At 34.3% G+C, this 18,281-nt stretch overlaps 1 protein-coding gene across 4 annotated transcripts in view; it reads left to right on the top strand.

The window, feature by feature from the left end:
* The window catches only part of LOC148946872 (TOX high mobility group box family member 4-like), a 140,327-nt gene that overhangs the window by 86,122 nt on the left and 35,924 nt on the right, over positions 1–18,281 (top strand). For 2 of the 4 annotated variants that reach the window (XM_089096684.1, XM_089096682.1), the window contains exons 2-3: positions 12,694–12,791; positions 17,054–17,321. In XM_089096684.1, coding sequence (XP_088952810.1) covers positions 12,745–12,791; positions 17,054–17,321 — 315 coding nt within the window. In that variant the 5' untranslated portion in view covers positions 12,694–12,744. Of the gene's footprint in view, positions 1–5,514; positions 5,594–12,693; positions 12,792–17,053; positions 17,322–18,281 lie in introns of those variants that run through there. The other 2 variants (XM_089096683.1, XM_089096685.1) reach the window with 2 other exon arrangements.

Below are 18,281 nucleotides of genomic sequence, written 5' to 3'. Positions count from 1 at the left end.
TACTTAGGGACAAATCATAGCTTTTAAAACCATGTTCTTGCCACTTTAAGTTGTCCACTTCGGTAGTAAAGAGGCTATTAAAATAAACCAAAAATACGATCTTTCATACATCTTGGCTTTTTTTGTCGATAGATGTGACTAATGTGCTGGTGCATAAGGTTGCACATGTTTCGCAATATCAGGGTTATCTTACATGATTGTAAGTTCATGTTCCCTGGTTTAACAGCTCCTGGGATGAATTTAGCAAATTAAGTTAAAACCAGGGAACATTCTCTGAAATGTGTTAAATATCTAGCACCAGTTCTATGGGCCATGGAACTTTCGGAAATTCAGTGCAACTGCCATTTCATTTTATTTTACGACTCTACTTGAGTTCAAGATCTGCCACACGTTTCTAATCTCTAACGTAATAAGTGCACGAACTAATGTATTTATCGCTCTGAGAGATGATATGTCTTCATGATACTCCTCATAGTTATGATATATCTAAGTGCTGCTTCACTATTAACAACCGATAACCACTTTAATAATAATTTATTTTTAACCCACATCATATACAAAAATGATAATTATGGAGTATAAAGAAAAAAGGAGATAATACACTACAAACATGAGTACACAAAACTTAAAAACTTCACAAGAGCAGAGTAACTAAAGCAAAGAAAAATGTTCAAGATAAAAAAGACCTATTTATGACAAAAGACAGACCAAGACTTAATACAGCGGACCAGCAAAATGTCAGAGGCTTTTTTTATTTGAAACTTAGATTTTTCAATTCTAGAAAGATTTTAATGTTGTTTTCTTCACTGTTTTTATGACTAAATGCCGTCATAGTTATAGTCTAATTTTTTTATTCACAGAACACGTAAAGCTGATATTATTTCTCGTAAAAACTCCCAGCTTTGCCGGGAAATTGCGAAAGGATTATATCTTTTTTTAATGAGCTTAGTCTAAAAAAAAAAAAAAAACTCAATTAAGGTTTAATCTTAAAAAAAGTGGTAATTGTTTTGGTGAGTTGGAAGTGATTTGTTTTTCAAACAGCTCGTGGTAACGAACTGTAAGTAAGGAGTGACCCGGCTCAATAGCAACCAAAACTCTAAAAAACGGAATTTTGATACCAATAGATACAAGAAAAGAATCAGATTTTTATGCTGATTTCAAATATATACGCTTCATTAAGTTTAGTCTTACCCTTCAAAAGTTACAAGCCTGAAAAAATTTGCCTTACTTTCGAAAAAAGGGGAAACTCCCCCCAAAAGTGATAGAATCTTAATAAAATCCAAACCATCATATTCAGCGTATTAGAGAACCCTACTGTAGAGGTTTCAAGCTCTTACCTGCAAAAATGTGGAATTTTGCATTTTTTGCCAGAAGAAAGATCACGGATGTGTTTTTGTTTTTTTTTCAGGGGTGATCGTATCAATCCAGTGGTCATAAAATTTCGCGAGAGGGATCATTCGAACGGAAATAAAAAGTTCTAGTGACCTTTTTAAATGACCTAAAACATTGGAGGGCAACTAGGCCCCCTCCCACGCTCATTTTTCCCCAAAGTCACCCGATCAAAATTTTGAGATAGCCATTTTGTTCAGCAGAGTCGAAAACCTAATAAATGTGTCTTTGAAGATAACTTAACCCCTCAGAGTTCCCGGGGGAAGGGCTCCAAGTTATGAACTTTGCCCATTGTTTACATATAGTATTTGTTACTTGTAAGTATGCAGACGTTTTCAGGTGGGATTTCTTCTGGTGGGAAGGGAGTCGGAGGAGGAGGCTATGTGGGAGGATCTTTCGATGGAGGATATTGCCATGGGGGAAGGGGCATCTCAATGACGGGAGCCGCCGGATTTCCCATCATTTTTTAAATTAAAAACGATCAGAAATTAAATAAAAGAACAAGTTTTTTCAACTGAAAGTATGGACCAACATTAAAACTTAAAACGAACAGAAACTGTCACGTATATGAGGGGTTCTCCCACTAGTCAATGCCTTGCTTTTTACGCTAAAGTTTTTTTTAGTATTTTCAAAAAAGCTATCTATTCTAGGTAAACGGCCTTTTTGATTCAAGGGTCATTCTTAAAGAATTGGAAAAAATTCTAACTTTAGCGTAAAGAGCCAGGTATTGACTAGGGGGAGAACCCCTCATTATCATAATAAAAATATATTAATATAGAAATTCGTTACGTAAGTTATTTCGTAAGTTACGTCAGATCAAAATTTCGAGAAAGCCATTTAAGTAAAAAAAAAGTAAAATCAATATGCAAATTTCATTTTAATTATTCATGTACGGTGAGCCAAAATCAAAGCTGCATGAATTCAAAAACGTTCAGAAATTAAATAAACAAAGAAAGTTTTTTTTAACTGAAAGTAAGGAGCGACATTTAAACTTAAAACGAACAGAAATTATTCCGTATATGGATTATGGAAGGGGCTGTCCCCTCCTCAAGCCTTGCTCTTTACGCTAAAGTTTTTATTGTTTTAACAAATAGAGTTATGAGAAAGAATCAAACTTTAGCGTAAAGAACAAGGCGTTGAGGAGGGGACAGCCCCTTCCATATATGACAGATTTCTGTTCGTTTTAAGTTTCAATGTTTTTAACTTTCAGTTAAAAAAAACTTGCTTTTTTTTTATTTATCACCATGGTTGCCTCCTTAGGGGCAACCTAGTAAAGAACGAACCCTAGCTCATAGTAACCGAAAATTCAAAATTTAAGTGAAAAGATAAACTTGTCCTAAATATAAATGTTTCTGCTTTTGATATTTTATAATTTCTTTTCAATTATCTTAGTAGGTTTTAAGAAAGGTGATCCTTAATTGCTGGGTTCAAAAACGTCGCGTTTTGATTATAAAGATTAATAAGAAAAATTAAAAAAAAAGTAAAAAAGGTCTGCGTTTGTTTGAATAATACGCAATGGCTGGATGTAAATGGATACTATCTGGACAGTTTGATCGTGTTTTTCTTTTCTTTTTTTCACACAAACCCAATTTTATTTTGTAAGGCAATAGCCGTTTTGAAAAATGGTGTTTGCCTGAGGTATAAATTTAGATTTAAAATTTATATTATTAATGAAAAGGCTTGCAAAAGGTGAAAGCCCACTTTCATTTGGTACTTTATGCACGGCACAAAACGTGTGTTTTCTGAAACCTACCATTGTACTGTGCCATTTCCAGTAATGTTGCAGAAAAAGCAACGTGTTTGGTCACCTTTTCTGCCAATCCGCCCAACTAAGGAAGTAGTCGGTTTCAAAAGAAATTGGAATATTGGCACCTCCTACTTTTTATTGAAATATTCGCAGAAATATTGAAAAAGAAATATTGGCACCTCCTAGTTTTTAGGTCAGCAATACCGAATTCACAATAAATAGATGTTACTGAAGAATATTGGGGGGGGGGTCCAAGACCTCTTCTAACTTTTATATTGAAAGCTATATTTACTCTTGACTCATTCCTCTTTTATATTTTGCCGCACAGAAAGCATCCGAAGCCTAGTTTTTGAACCGCCACTGCTTGAATTAGCTTGGAGAGGCATCCATATGGCGCTTTTCCAGGACTAAGTGACTTTGCACCTACCGGGTTCAGTCTTGAATCCAGGCTACCTAGGCTTCTAAATATTCTCTATGTGTTGACCAAGATAGTTGTGTATCCAGGTGAAAACCAAGGTAACATAACTCTGGTGAAATGTTAACTGGTGTTCTTAATATTGTCACTATGGAGTTGGAGTGGTGCCCATTTTTTTGAAAAAAGAAATAATAACAGCTATAGACTTTTGAGAACACAAAGTCGTATTGATCTGGTAGCACCACTCACCTACTGCATTCCGAGGATTTCCACGTAGTCACTTGGATTGACAGGCTATGCTTAAGAGCAACAAGCAAAGCTACATTATCTGCGTACATTCCAGTGGCGGTTTTATGGAGGCAGAGAGGGTACTTGCCCGGGGTGCGGAAATTTTAGGGGCGAAAATTTTCAAATAAATAGTCTAACGGTTATGATCATTATTCAATTTTTTATTTTTAATAAAAAAAAGTCGAAAGCGCAGTTGATACATAAAACTAATAAATAAATTATTAATTGATTAGTAAACTAAATTAAAATAATTTAATAATAATAATAATTAAATTGAGATAATAATGATTAAAAAATGAATTATCAATTAACTAACAAATTGAAAATAGCTTTGTTGATAAATGACAATTTTGTTAAAATTTCTTCTGAGTTTTTGGAGGACACGGGGAGGGTTTTTTAATCAAGATTTTGCCCCAATCGCAAGATAGGCCAGAACCGCCACTGGTACATTCATAGCCTAGACCCCAAAACACTGGATAAATCTAAATCTCTGCAGTAGGATGCGGACAGCTTGGGAATCTGATCCCCACCTTAAGGCAGCCCAATATCCTTGCTCTTGGTTCTAAGCCCGGAGGCCAATCCTGATACTAATAATATTTTTTTCAAACAAAATTTTTCAATCCAGTTCACGTACTGAACTGGAGCATTAAATTACTTAACTTTTTAATAAGTAAATTTTTGTCAACTCTGCAAAAAGCACTTATCATATCTAAAAATAACACAATTGTTTCCTGCCCTTTTCTAAAACCCTGCTTTATTTAATGTTTGCAGTCTGACTAACTACAAATTGTGCTTTTTCTTGGGAGGAATCCCAGTGGTTCTACTTGTATCTGTGTTTTAACCTTGGGGATTAATCTGTGCTTTAGCATGTGTTCAAATAACTTGCTCAGGTATGATGCTAGAGCAACCAGATGGTATGAATACAGGTTCGCTGGGTCTTTACCAGCTTTCGCCACAGGGAGATACATGATCGTTTCAATCCTTGGGGTAAGATATTCTGACTCAATAAACTATTGAAAAAGATCAATAACCATTGCTTATATTCAGTACCGCCAGATTTAATTTATGCATAGTGGTTTCCAATTCTTCCACTTCAAACTCTTGGATTGTCTCAGTTTTTTTCTGGGTGAGTGCTAGATTTTGGTAAGGTGTTACTGTGTTTTATTTTTGTGAGTTTATCCAGGAATTTCACTATTATATAATTTGATTTAGTTATATTATCTCTTTTAACTGGAAGCACTGGTGAGACTGTCAATTTTCAGTCTGGCCTTTAGACACTTGGAAATCCCTCCGAAGTTCACGTACTCGTGCCGTAGGAGAAAACTTCCTCGATGAGGTTCTTCCAGTCATTTCTGGTTTCCTTAGTAATAGTTTTTCGGAGGATTGCTGTTGTTCTATATACGGTATTTGTAGTTGTAGGGTTGTGTCTAAAAGTATATCTTGTAGATCTTTTTTATCTGATGGCTTTTCACACTTGCTGTTCCAACCAAAGGGTAGAATTTATTTTCCAGTGCTTTGGCTTAAGAAATCCAAAAACATTTTTACTTGATACTATAGCCCAGTTGAACATAGCCTAGCCGACCAAATTACGATTTTGGCTCATTTGGGCACTGTAGTCGTATGCACATGCATGGAATCGTTGGTTAATCTTCACTATTATCAACGGCGTAATATTTGAAATAGTATAATCTAATGTTGCTTGCTTTATAGTAGGCCTATAGAATAGTTTAAGTTACAATTGAAAGTAAGAAGATGTAAGTGGAAGTTCGAAATGACAAACTTTTCATTAGGCCGTCTGGAAAATAGTTATCCTAAGGAATCTTTAGAAAAAATTTACTCAAAATTAGAGTAAATTTTCCTATTTCCCAGAAAGATAGGCTAGGCCTATTTAAAAGCTCTTTTCCTAGGCCTATATGTAAAGATTATCAAGTTGCAGAGGAAACAGCTTTGTACCTGTCTTAGGATAACTTTGGAATAAATATCTTTTCCTTTAATTTTAGTTTGAGTCCTTTTTTATCTGGATTTTGAAAGAAGGCTAGGCTAGCCTATGATTGCATTCCTGGAAAGGGGCTAGTTTAGGAAAATGAAACTTCCAGGGATGGGTCTAAAGGCTAAAGTATGTCCTGGGAAGGTATTTTGAAGTAGCCTACCTATCTCCACTCCTTCTCCCTCTAGAGGGTCCTGACCTTTAAAAATCTGTGTGTTAGGCCTATAAAAGTGAAACCTTGCAAAATAGATCTTCTGCTTAAATGTAGTACAACAAAAGGTAAAATTCTACTCTAGCTAGCCTACTTTTGGCTAGGCCTATCTTGGAAAGGGGTTAGGTTAGGAATATGAAACTTTCAGGGATGAGTCTAAAGGCTGAAGTATGTCCCAGGAGGGTATTTTGAAGTAGTCTCCCTATCTCCATTCCTTCTCCCTCTAGAGGGTCCTGACCTTTAAAAATCCTTGTGTTATAAAAGTGAAACCTTGCAAAATAGATCTTCTGCTTAAATGAAGTATAACAAAATTGTTTTTTGTTTCACAACTTTGATTGGTAAAGTTTTACAAAATCATATTATTGAGTTAGGACTAAAGTGAATACACCATTCGTTGCCTTTTTGTATGCTGATTATGAGTATAATAAGCATTTATAACAGAAATGAAATTAAGCCCCCCCCCCCCCCCGATATATGCCAATTCAGGGTTTGGTTAGGTATAGCCCATATATTTGGGGGGGGGGGCTGAAATTCATTTCCGATAGAAATGCTTATTATATTCGTAATCAGCATAAAAAAGGCATCGAATGGTGTATTCACTTTATTCCTAAATCAATAATATGATTTTGTAGAACTTTACCCTTTGATCAATCCCAATTTATAAAGTTTTAAAGCTATGCAAATACATTTCCTAAATTTTGAAAAAAAAGCATTGATATGGCTTAAAATTCTACTCAAGTAACAGGAATTGCATTTTCAGAACTAAAGCCAGACAAAAAGAAACTGATGACTGAAAATTAAGGTAAAATATAGTTTTGTCAAAATTTCAATAGGTATAGACCTGTCATGTAGGCAAATTTCAGGACCCTCTAGAGGGAGAAAGAGTAGAGGTAGATACTCCAAAATATCTTCTAGGGACATACTTCAGCCTGTAGGCCTATACCCATCCCTGAAAGTTCTATTTTCCTAACCTAACCCCTTTTGAAGATAACCTAAAGTAGTTAAAGTAGAATTTTACCATAAAAACCTTACAAAATCAATCTTCTGCTTAAATTCAGTACATTAAAACTGTTTTCACCTTCACAACTTCCCAATTTATTAGGCTTCAAAACTCTTCTAATACATTTCCTAAATTTAGAAAAAAAAACAATTGATATGGCTTAAAATTCTACTCTAAAGAACAAAAATTGCATTTTTATAACTAAAACCAGAGACAAAGAAACTGATGACTGAAAACTAAGGTAAAATGTTGTTTTGTCAAAATTTCAATAGGTATAGATAGACCTGTCTAGTAGGCAAATTTATAAGGGTTAACATAGAAGCTTGGCAATATATATATATATATATATATATATATATATATATATATATATATATATATATATATATATATATATATATATATACCCCTTTCCAAGACAGCAAAAAGTAGCTAAACTAGAATTTTATTGTGTAGTAAAATTCACATTTTACTAGTTCCACTATAGCCTACTTTATGCTCACCCCCCCCCTAATGCTCAAGTACTTAGTCCAAATAATATATTTCCATTATATTTTAACATGCATCACTCTTTTTTCAGCCTATGTACCCAAAAATTGAGTCAACAGTGGCAAAATCAAGGGATAGAAAAACACATTGGAAACATTTTATTTGGGCTTTGTATTTACACATTAGTGGGGGGGGGGGGGTAAAATACAGTGGAACTTTGGTCAAAATGTGTGAGATGAGTTACATGGTAAAAGACCTCTTTTTGGAAAAGACCATAAGTATCTTTTCTGGGTCTAAGCTCAGTTATTGCCAAACTTCAAGTCACCACACAAGTTATCAATAAAAGTTTTGTGGTCCTTGGGGTTATTCAGCTCTTTAGGTGGATTCTTTAATATAAAAGCAAGAGAGGATTTGGATGATTGTGTAGGGGCTTGAGACAAAGAAGGCAGCAGGTTGTGCTTCAACAGGACATAATTATCAAATAAGACTTAGAAATCAGAAGGCGGTTAACATAGAAGCTTGGCATATATATATATATATATATATATATATATATATATATATATATATATATATATATATATATATATATATATATATATATATATATATATATATATATATACCCCTTTCCAAGACAGCAAAAAGTATCTAAGCTAGAATTTTATTGTGTAGTAAAATTCACATTTTACTAGTTCCACTATAGCCTACTTTATGCTCACCCCCCCCCCTAATGCTCAAGTACTTAGTCCAAATAATATATTTCCATTATATTTTAACATGCATCACTCTTTTTTCAGCCTATGTACCCAAAAATTGAGTCAACAGTGGCAAAATCAAGGGATAGAAAAACACATTGGAAACATTTTATTTGGGCTATGTATTTACACAATAGGGGGGGGGGGGGTGTAAAATACAGTATTACTTTGGTCAAAATGTGTGAGATGAGTTAAATGGTAAAAGACCTCTTTTTGGAAAAGACCATAAGTATCTTTTCTGGGTCTACGCTCAGTTATTGCCAAACTTCAAGTCACCACACAAGTTATCAATAAAAGTTTTGTGGTCCTTGGGATTATTCAGCTCTTTAGGTGGATTCTTTAATATAAAAGCAAAAGAGGACTTAGATGATTGTGTAGGGGCTTGAGACAAAGAAGGCAGCAGGTTGTGCTTCAACAGGACATGATTATCAAATTTGACACATTCATTAACGTTACAAGTAAGCATATCACTTGATTCCCCTACAATAACTGGTATTTTGTCAGGCTTGTACAGCATGAAACATGGTAGTGGTATTTGCTTTTCATCGCACTTCAAAAATTCTAAGCATGTCCAGACAGTTATCTGCAGCTTTCTGTTGGTCACTTGGGCAATTTGTGCAGTTTGCAAAATTCTGCAATATTTTCTTTGCTTCCATTAACAAATCAGTGCTAAAAAAAAGTCCACACTAGTTTTTGCAATATCAGCATGGATATTCCCCATAGCCCAGACATGGTAGAAAAAGACTGAAGACCATACAAGCTGCTGACTCTGCTTTGTATGTAGCAAACAAATATACAACAGGTATCTCACTTAATCAGAAAGAATGCTGAATTGCCATACATAGATGACCAGGAGCAAGGGAAGCATAAAGACCTGCTCACCTGTCCCCTGCAATTTAAGGCTAATTAAAATTGGCAGGTATGTATACAGCACTTCTGGCAGTGATCCATGCAGTACTGTTGACACACCTTAAGAAAAGGTTGAAATTTGCTCCAAATTGACTGAATTCTAGTAATTTAGCTAATTTTTATAAGATTTGCTGGAAAAAATCTTCTATTGGCAACCTCTAATCAGCTACAATGAGCTAAAATAATTTTCCCCAGGGGAAATCATTGTGGTCAAAATAACCAAACAAAAGATAAGCTTATTATAAATAAAATCTTCAAATAAGTGTCCACTGGGAAATCATTCCCAATGTAAAACAGGGTTTAATCCAAAAAAGAGTTCTTTATACCACACGTTCTAGATCAAGACTTGTGCATCCTAAGCTTGAAGCTGGAATGTCTAGCCACCCCTTATTTTAAAAAAGACATAAAAGTGTTGGAAGATGTGCAGAGACATGCCACCAAAGTGATATCTGGAATGTGGGAAGTTTCCTACTCTGCAAGACTAGCAAAGCAGAAACTCAACTCTTGTATACAGGAGAAATAGAGGTGATGCCATTTTAACCTATAAGTTAATGAGGACTAGTACACTCCCATCATTATTTCCCATTAGTGGTCCTACCTCAAGAACTTGAGGTCATCAATTGAAACTTGTTAAGCAGCCTACCCTATCCAGAGTCCATGCTCAATTCTTTTCCTCAAGAATTGTCAACAGTTGGGATAAACTCCCTGAAGAAGCTGTTACTGCTGAATCTATGGACATCTTTAAACAAGGACTGGATGCTGAGTGGTACTCCATGTAGTGTAAACTCAACTGGGAAGCTATGGACCAGCATAGTGAATCCGCTAAAGATTCCTGAAAAGAACTCAAAGTATCAACTCTGGACCTATACAAGGAGTAATCCTTAGATTGCTCCAAGCTTCAATTTAAGGTATAGAATAAATACCAAGCAATAAAAGTTACATTTTTCAAATCAGAAGACAATTAGCTTCCTGTTAATAAGTGAATAAAACTGGAAGATTAAACAGATCAATAATTCATCATCACAAATTCAAAATGTGGTCTCTGTTTTGACAAGAAAAAATTATATTTGATATTTGTGACTATAGAATAAATATCAAGCAATTAAAGTTACATTTTTAGAATCAGAAGACACTCAGGTTTCTGTTAATATGTGAATTAAGCTGAAACACTTAAAGGATACATAGCCTTCATCAAAATAGAATAATTGGAATTTCTGAAAAGAGGTCCTTCTATGCAAGTCAATAAACTAATAATTTCAAGATTTTGATCTTAAATAATTTTAATAGTAACTGTATTGATGCAGAGCTTAGATCTTTAGCTATTCACTGATATATACAATTCTTCCCAATTCCTATTTGGTATCAAGATGTGCAGGTTTGAGTTTTACAAAATTTTTCCCAATTGCATATGGATTTTTCACCCTACTGCATAGCCTATTATAATTGCTTATAGTTTTTTCAGAATAATTAAAACCTTGTAGCCCTAGGCCTAAATCAGGACTTTAGAAAGTAATGAGATAAAGCATTGGTATTATAGGTCTAGTGCAGGTGTCTCTGAACATTTTTGCTGGATGGCTGCATTAACTTTCAAACAGCAGTTTGGGAGCCAACTATGGACTAGAGGTCCAAATCAGAAGGAATCAAAGCATAGTTATTTGTTTTTGATTATATATTTCACATTGTTATATTTATAATATATTATTTAAAATTAAATTTGGTATTATTTAATAATATATTGGTACAATTCACAGGAACACCTGTATTAATGGGAATGATGAAATTGTTTCCTGGATACCAAAATATTAGCTTTAAGATACTTTTGGTTTTAGATTTGATGTTCCTAACATCAACAGAGACTGAGATTATCATCAGACAAGATAGTTCTCAAATTGTTCTTTGTGTATTTCCTCCTCAAAATGTCTGTTCACACAAGTATGTTGTTCCAAAGATTGAAAGGAACCATGCTGCAATAGGTTTGATATTACAAGTCTTTCTTGGGCAAAAACTGGTAAAAACTCAGAAGTCCTTCTTTGAACTTGTCCTTTATAAGGTCATTTGCCTGCAACTCAATGACCTTCAGCTGCAGTTCATCTGAGCAACTGGCCAGATTTGCTTCAAATAGAGCTTGAAATAGCCTTACTTTTTCTGTCTTTAAATTTAAGTCAGAAAACCACTGCTGAAACTACATCTGAAGGTCTTTGATGATCTCAAGTGCAAATGATGGGGAGAACTCAGCTGTTGCATCAGCCATGAAGACCTTCCACTGCTGAAAGTCCACCAAGTTGTTGGCCTGTACTCATTCCATAAAAAAAGTTTAGATCTGAAGACCTTTAGGTGAGTGTAGGTCAAAAACTAGATTTTTCTCTCCTTGTAGTTTTAAGTTCAGAAGTTTTAAATGACCAGTAATGTCTGCAGCAAAGGCCAATTTCTATACTTACTCTTCATCAGACAGAAACAGATGTGACTTGTCTTTACTTTCTAAGAAGTCATGTATTTCCTTTCTTAATTCAAATACTCTATTCAGAACTTTCTCATAATTTAGCCTTCTTACTGTTGTGTATTATGATAAATCTGACAATTCTGTGTTTGTATCTTTCAACATGTCTGTAAACTACCTACAGTTGAGCTCCTGTGACCTTATTAAATTCACCATAGGATCAATACATTCTTAATGTCAATATATTTAGCACACAGAGCTTGCTGGTTAATAATACAGTGCAGGAACATTGGCTGTAGAATGTGTTTCTTGTTACATATTTACTTCACTTGTCAAATCAACCTTTTTTTTATGTCACTTGTGTTCTTTTCTTCATCAACAGTCAAGCAACAGAAGCTAGAGTAGTCCAAGTTATAATCAGCAAATGTTTTTGCAATTCATTTGATATATCCCCTCCAGTAGCTGTGTTATATATGTGTTATATTTGACTTTGAGGGAAAAAGGTGCTTGAGCAGATGGCTGGTTGCCCTCTTTTCACTTTTGACTCTCATAAAGGGCACTAGATCTTTCAGTTTTAAATCAAATTAGCCCTTTCCAAAGTTTCTACATTAACTTCCATTCAAAGTGCCTTAGTAAAAAAAAGTAATGGTGCATTATGCAGTAGGGATGGATTGATCACAGGAACAATTTTTGTATTCATCCCTGTTTCTAGGTGCCAGCATTAGAAATTGATGTGTTCATTGTTGTCAGTGTTCAGTCTTCAGCTAGAACCTTTTTCATTCAAAATCTATCAACACACTTTTATCAAAAGTAATTTTATAAGAAGCTTCAGCAGCTAAAATTGCAAAAGGTAGGCTACTTTTTCAAAGACTATGTAAAAACAAGATAACAAAAATCACTTAAACCATGGGATCTTGGGGGAAGCACTGAATCCTGAGGCCTTTCTTTATACATGTTTGCTTCAAGATTGTTGCTTACAATTCTTGGGTCTTATTTGTAGAAAATAAATGCTTAATTTTGTCTTCATATTTTACAATCCTGCTTTTATAAATTTGTTTTTCAGAGCTTTCATCATACTCCTAGTTTTGGTGACCAACAATTTGAGATTTCAAATATGTATCATCAGCAAATGTTTAGTGTGAATACGCAACAAGGAATGAGGTAGGTTTACCATTTTTTGAACTATAGTAATATATTACTTTTCAGCTTTTACATTCTGGAATCAATTGTACTTATCTGTTGTGCAGATTCTGAACATTGGATTAGATATTCCTGCACATGTGTAGGACTAATCAGCAACATTTGCTGAAAAACAACACCCACCCCTCTCTCCAGAAAACCACGCACCCCATCTCCATCTCCAGATGGGTATTAAACTGCAATATTTCATATTTCTAGTCATTTCCTGTTGGAATAAATAAATTTGAATTCAGAAGTTTATTTTTCAAATGAAAGTAAATCATTGTGTTAGAGCTTAAAATGAGCATAAATTATCCTATATAAGGAGTTTGAGGCCCCAATAAACCCTCATTCATTGTGCTAAACTTAAGTTATGTTTTATTAAGTGTATGGTCAATACCTGCTGTTGTAGAATATGAAAGATCAACTCAATATGAGGAGAGGCCAGAGCTATAAATTCAATACATATATATGTGTTGTAACTTTATCTCAAATAGCTGGATCCTAGGGGGTGAGGAGGTGGGGGTGACACTTTTGCTTGTGTTTTAGTTTAGTTTTAAGCTTAAAAAGCTGCTCTTCATTTTCATCTATCAAAGATGCAACTTTAGTCTACCTCTAAGTTGCCAAAAATGTAACTCTTAACTCAATAAATAAATTTCTCATATTTGGAGTCACTGTGAAAAGTAGATTTTCCTCTGTATACAAAATTACGTTTTTAGAATTTCCGTTTCTATATACAAAAAGTGCTCCCTACTTACCTTTCATTACCATGAGCAGTTTAAAAATCTTCTACCATTCTTGGGGTTTGAACCTTTGCATGTCTCTAACTCAAGGTTTTTCATGCAATTGGGGTAAGGACAACATGGGCAGCTGATTAAGTAAGTTTTAATTGTCAATGGGAAAAATTAATAGGTAGACTGAGGTCTATTCTATTTATAACTGAAGACGTTAGTCCTCAGAGTCCTTTTTTTTCATAAAGGGAGCCAGAGAATTTTCTTTTTTTTTGACAGAGCAAGAAGTGCCACAAAGAGTGTTTTTCAGAAGGTGTGGGGCTGCTCTCCTGTTTGAGGGTACAAATAAACAGTACAGCAGTAACAAAAGGTCCTGTCTGTAAATGTCTGAGTGGGAGGAGCAAGTGCTACCAGAAACATTGGATTTACTAAGATTGTTAAATGAAAATATTTCTTATTTTTCAATGTCTTCTTGTTTTCCAGAGTTTCATTCTTGAAACTCTCTGTCCCTATCATTCACTTTTGATACTTCAGACCCCTCCCTCCTCCTAGGAGATTTTTTTTTATATCATGTCTAAATAAATAAAATTTCATTAATTTCAAAGCTGTTAAAATTTGAGTTGTTTTAGAAAAAGATGTGGAACTCACCCCGCAAAGAATCTTGATGATAACTATACAGTGAAATTTAATGTGTATAGGAATCCTAAAGCCAATCTCTCATAGCTTCACGGCCTATATTAGGATGCGGGCCAATAGATTATCTTGTGGGTAGAGAGTACTTAAGGCCAAGAAAAAATATTTTGGCCCATATTTTTTACTTCAGATAAATTGAATAAGTATTCTGATGAATACAGATTTAACCTCTGACCTCCTTTTTTAGGATGAATATAGGATGAAGCTTGTAGTATGTGTGATGAGACAACTGCTCCCATCTTGCTCTGTAGACAAATATTTTTTTTAGAAAATTAAACTTTTTAAAAAGCAAATAGATTGAGCTCTTTTTCTGAAACTAATTAAAAAAAAACTTTCCAAAAAAGAAGTTTTTCAAAGAAAGAAAGGTCATATTAAACTTAAGATCAGCAGATACAAATACCTTTTAATATTTTAACTCAAAACAACCAGAAATCACTGTTAAAAAATAAATGAAGCCCAAAACAAACAGAAATTAAAAAAACAATCATAGCAAAAAAACATACAACAAGTAATAATATAAATTAATAAATGGAATCTTAAAGCAAGTAATGCTTAAATTGAATATGCAAATCAAGCTTAAAACAAACACAAAATCTTGCTATTGAAGTATAAATGAAACCCAAAACGAACAGAAATTAAATAAACAGTCGATGCAAACAAACATACAGTATATACTAATATAAATGAATAAATATATCTTAAAACGAGTGAAACTTAAATTGAATTTGTTTTGTGAGGAAGAATTGGCGACAGTACTAAAAGGATTAAAAAATTATAAGGACCCAGGTGTTGAAAGTGTGGTAAATGAGTTTCTTAAATATAGTGGCTCTGAGGTTAGAAATAAGTTACTGAAGATTATGAATATAATTTTTGAAAAGGGGGAAGTATCTAGTGATTTTAGGAAAGCCCTAATTAAACCAATGTATAAGAAAGGTGATAAGAGTGAGTGTGGTATTATCACGGCATTAGCCTGGTCTCTTTAGGTAGCAGATTAGTTAGTAATATGATACTTTTTAGACTTAGGGATGCTGTAGACAAAGTTATAAGAGAAGAACAGTGCGGTTTTAGAAAGGGTAGAGGATGTGTTGACCAAATTTTCACTCTTAGTTTATAATTGAAAAGTGCGTGAATTATCAAACACCTTTAGTTCTCAGTTTTATAGATTATGAGGAGGCATTTGATTCTGTTGATAGAAGAACTTTATTGAAGGTCTTATCCTTGTATGGTATACTGGACAAATACATTAATGTTATTTATGTATAATATGTATTTATATAATGTTATGTATATATTAGTGCTATGTACAAGAATAACACTGCTGTGGTTAAGTTAGGAAATGATGTTAGCAGCTGGTTTTGTATTAAATCAGGAGTTAAGCAGGGTTGTGTCCTATCCCCCTTTATATGAGCGATTTTGATGGACTTTTTCTTGAAGAGCACAGGAAAGGCAATGGGAGAACATGGAATCAAATAGTGAAGAAAAACTTTCCTGGACTTAGACTATGCTGATGATTTAAGCATTCTAGATGAAAGTGTGGGCAAAAGAAATGGACTTTTAGAAGTTTTGTGGCTTCAGGGTGCTAAAACAGGTTTGGAAATTCATGTTAAGAAGACATAGTCACTAAGGCTAGGAATAAGTGAAGATGAAAGGTGACACTGAGTAACGAAAACATTGATCAAGTGGTCAGCTTCACTTACCTTGGTAGTATTATTAGTAAAGACGGTGGGAGCAGTGGAGATTTTAAAAATAGAATAGCCAAGACTCAGGGTGTTTTTTTTTTTTACAGTTAAAAAAAGTGTGGAAGAATAAGAAAATAAGTTTACAAACCGAGATTAGAATTTTGGAAGTGATGTACAGTGATGACAGTAGTCAAATATAGTTCTGGAACATGGACGCTCCGAAAAACGGATGAAGATTTGCTAGATGCTTCCCAGAGAAATTACCTGCATATTGTTCTGGGTACCCGGCTGAATGACCATATTTCAAAAAGTAGGCTGTACAAAAAGTGTGGTTCAGTTCTGGTTTCTAGGGCTGTAATGAGAGAAGGTTTGAGATGGCTAGGGCACATTCTGTAGATAAAGGATGACAGATTGCCGAAGATTGTTTTGTCGGCCAACTGTCTAGGGCTGAACTGAAATCAGGTCATCTGCAGTCGGGATGGGAGGATGTCGTAATGAAAGATTTAAGGGAAATGGGAACTTCCTGGGAGGGTGTTAAGAAGGAGGCTTTGAATAGATTAGGATGGAGGAGGAGCGTGCGTAGCTGTGTTTTCCTCAGGGAGCTTGGTTCTGTAATGAGTTGTTAGTAGTAGTAGCGGGAGGGATGTCCTCTCCTCAACCCACGCTCTATATACTAAAGTTTGATTTTTTTCTGTCTTTTTGACCTAAATGCCTTATGAATAGAAGATCTTTTTGATGCAAACTTGCTTCAAACAGTCAAACTTTCAGTTCAAATGTTTAAAAAGAATTAGTAAATACAACACTTGCAATTACTTATTAAGTACATTTGATGCATTCATAAATGCTTTTTATAAAGCACTATAAAGCTTCAGTGTAAAGACCGGGAGGTTGAGGAGGGAGGGAGCAGTTGTCCTCATATACAGAACAACTTGTTTGTTTTACGAATTAATAAGTACTTTTATTCATATGTTTCCCTTCTTGTTTGTACAATATTGAAGTGTTTTATTCTTGTTGGGCATTTTTCTTCTATTTATGATGTTGTAGCGTTTTGTCATGAACAGTTGTACAATAAAACTATTTTACAATTAGATTTTTAAATTTTTTTCAATTATGCTGATACTGGAATTGCCCATTTTTCTAGTGCTCATCATCAACAACAGCATCAGTATGACCAACAGAGGTCGTATCCACAGATGTCTCATGATAATGGAGGCTATACTATACAACAGTTAGGAAACCCAATGGATGTAAATCAGCAGCACATGCAGTCTGTAGCTCAGCAATATGAAATGGCTAATCGAGGTCCAATGGAAGGGTGGACCCAAAAAACGTCTCCACCCCAAGCAGCTCTTGCAGCATCACCAAGTGGGGAAAGTGATGATAGTGACGACAGCGGTGCACAAAATCAGGTAAGTAGAATAGTCAGTTTACTTTCTCTCAGAGAGAGAAAGCACAGCTTTCTCTCTCTTTGTTCTATGTCACTCTAGTAGAGTTGTATTTACAATTTAGTTATACTTCAGTAATGGTATTCAGCTGGTTTGAACGACTTGTTTTAATATAGCAGGCTCAGCAGATTGGTTCTAAACATTTTCGGATAACCCCCGCTATAAACAATTTATTAGTTATATAATATAATTTATAAATATATTACATTTATAAATTATTTAATATTTAATATATTATTATATATTAAAGTATGATTGACCGTCTAGGAAGTGATTGAGTCATTCAAACTTTCTATCAATCACCGTCAACGCTTGAGTCAAGCGTCAAAAAGGTTCCTAGGTGGTCAATTATCAATCAATTGATTGACAGAAGCTTTTGATAAAAATTGATTGACCATCGAGGATGTTCTTAAGTAAAATTTGTATATTTAATAGTTTTACCATAGAGTAATTGCGTTTGTCTAATAAAAGAAATGAACCCCAAGGAAAATCAAGAATTTATAATGGAAAAAACACAAAACATATCGCCTCTCAGAGGGATAAATAGATTAGTTCGTGCGCTCCAAGTTAGTTGTAGTTCTTGAAACGTGTGGTAGATCTTTAACTCAAGTAGAGTCGTAACAAAAATGGAATGGCAGTTGTCCTGAATTTACATAAATTCCATGATCCTTAAAATTGGCATTAGATATTGCTTACATTTCAGAGACTTCTGTTCCCTAATTTTCACTTGATTGACTAAATAGATCTCAGAAGCAATTAAATCAAGGAACGTCAGCTTAAAATCTTGCTAGATATCCCTGAAGTTGTGAAACATGTCTAACCTTGTGCACCAAAATGAAGGTTTAAAACGGGGTAATAGTCCTCCATTATAACAAAATTCACATCATAATTATATATTCTTTGAGGTTCTTTTTTGACATAAAA

Source organism: Artemia sp. Qi Xiang Cuo, chromosome 11, assembly GCF_049724085.1.
Source record: "Artemia sp. Qi Xiang Cuo chromosome 11, ASM4972408v1, whole genome shotgun sequence".
In the NCBI taxonomy this organism is placed as follows: Eukaryota; Metazoa; Arthropoda; class Branchiopoda; order Anostraca; family Artemiidae; genus Artemia; species Artemia sp. Qi Xiang Cuo.
This window is presented reverse-complemented; position numbering and strand designations above follow the sequence as displayed.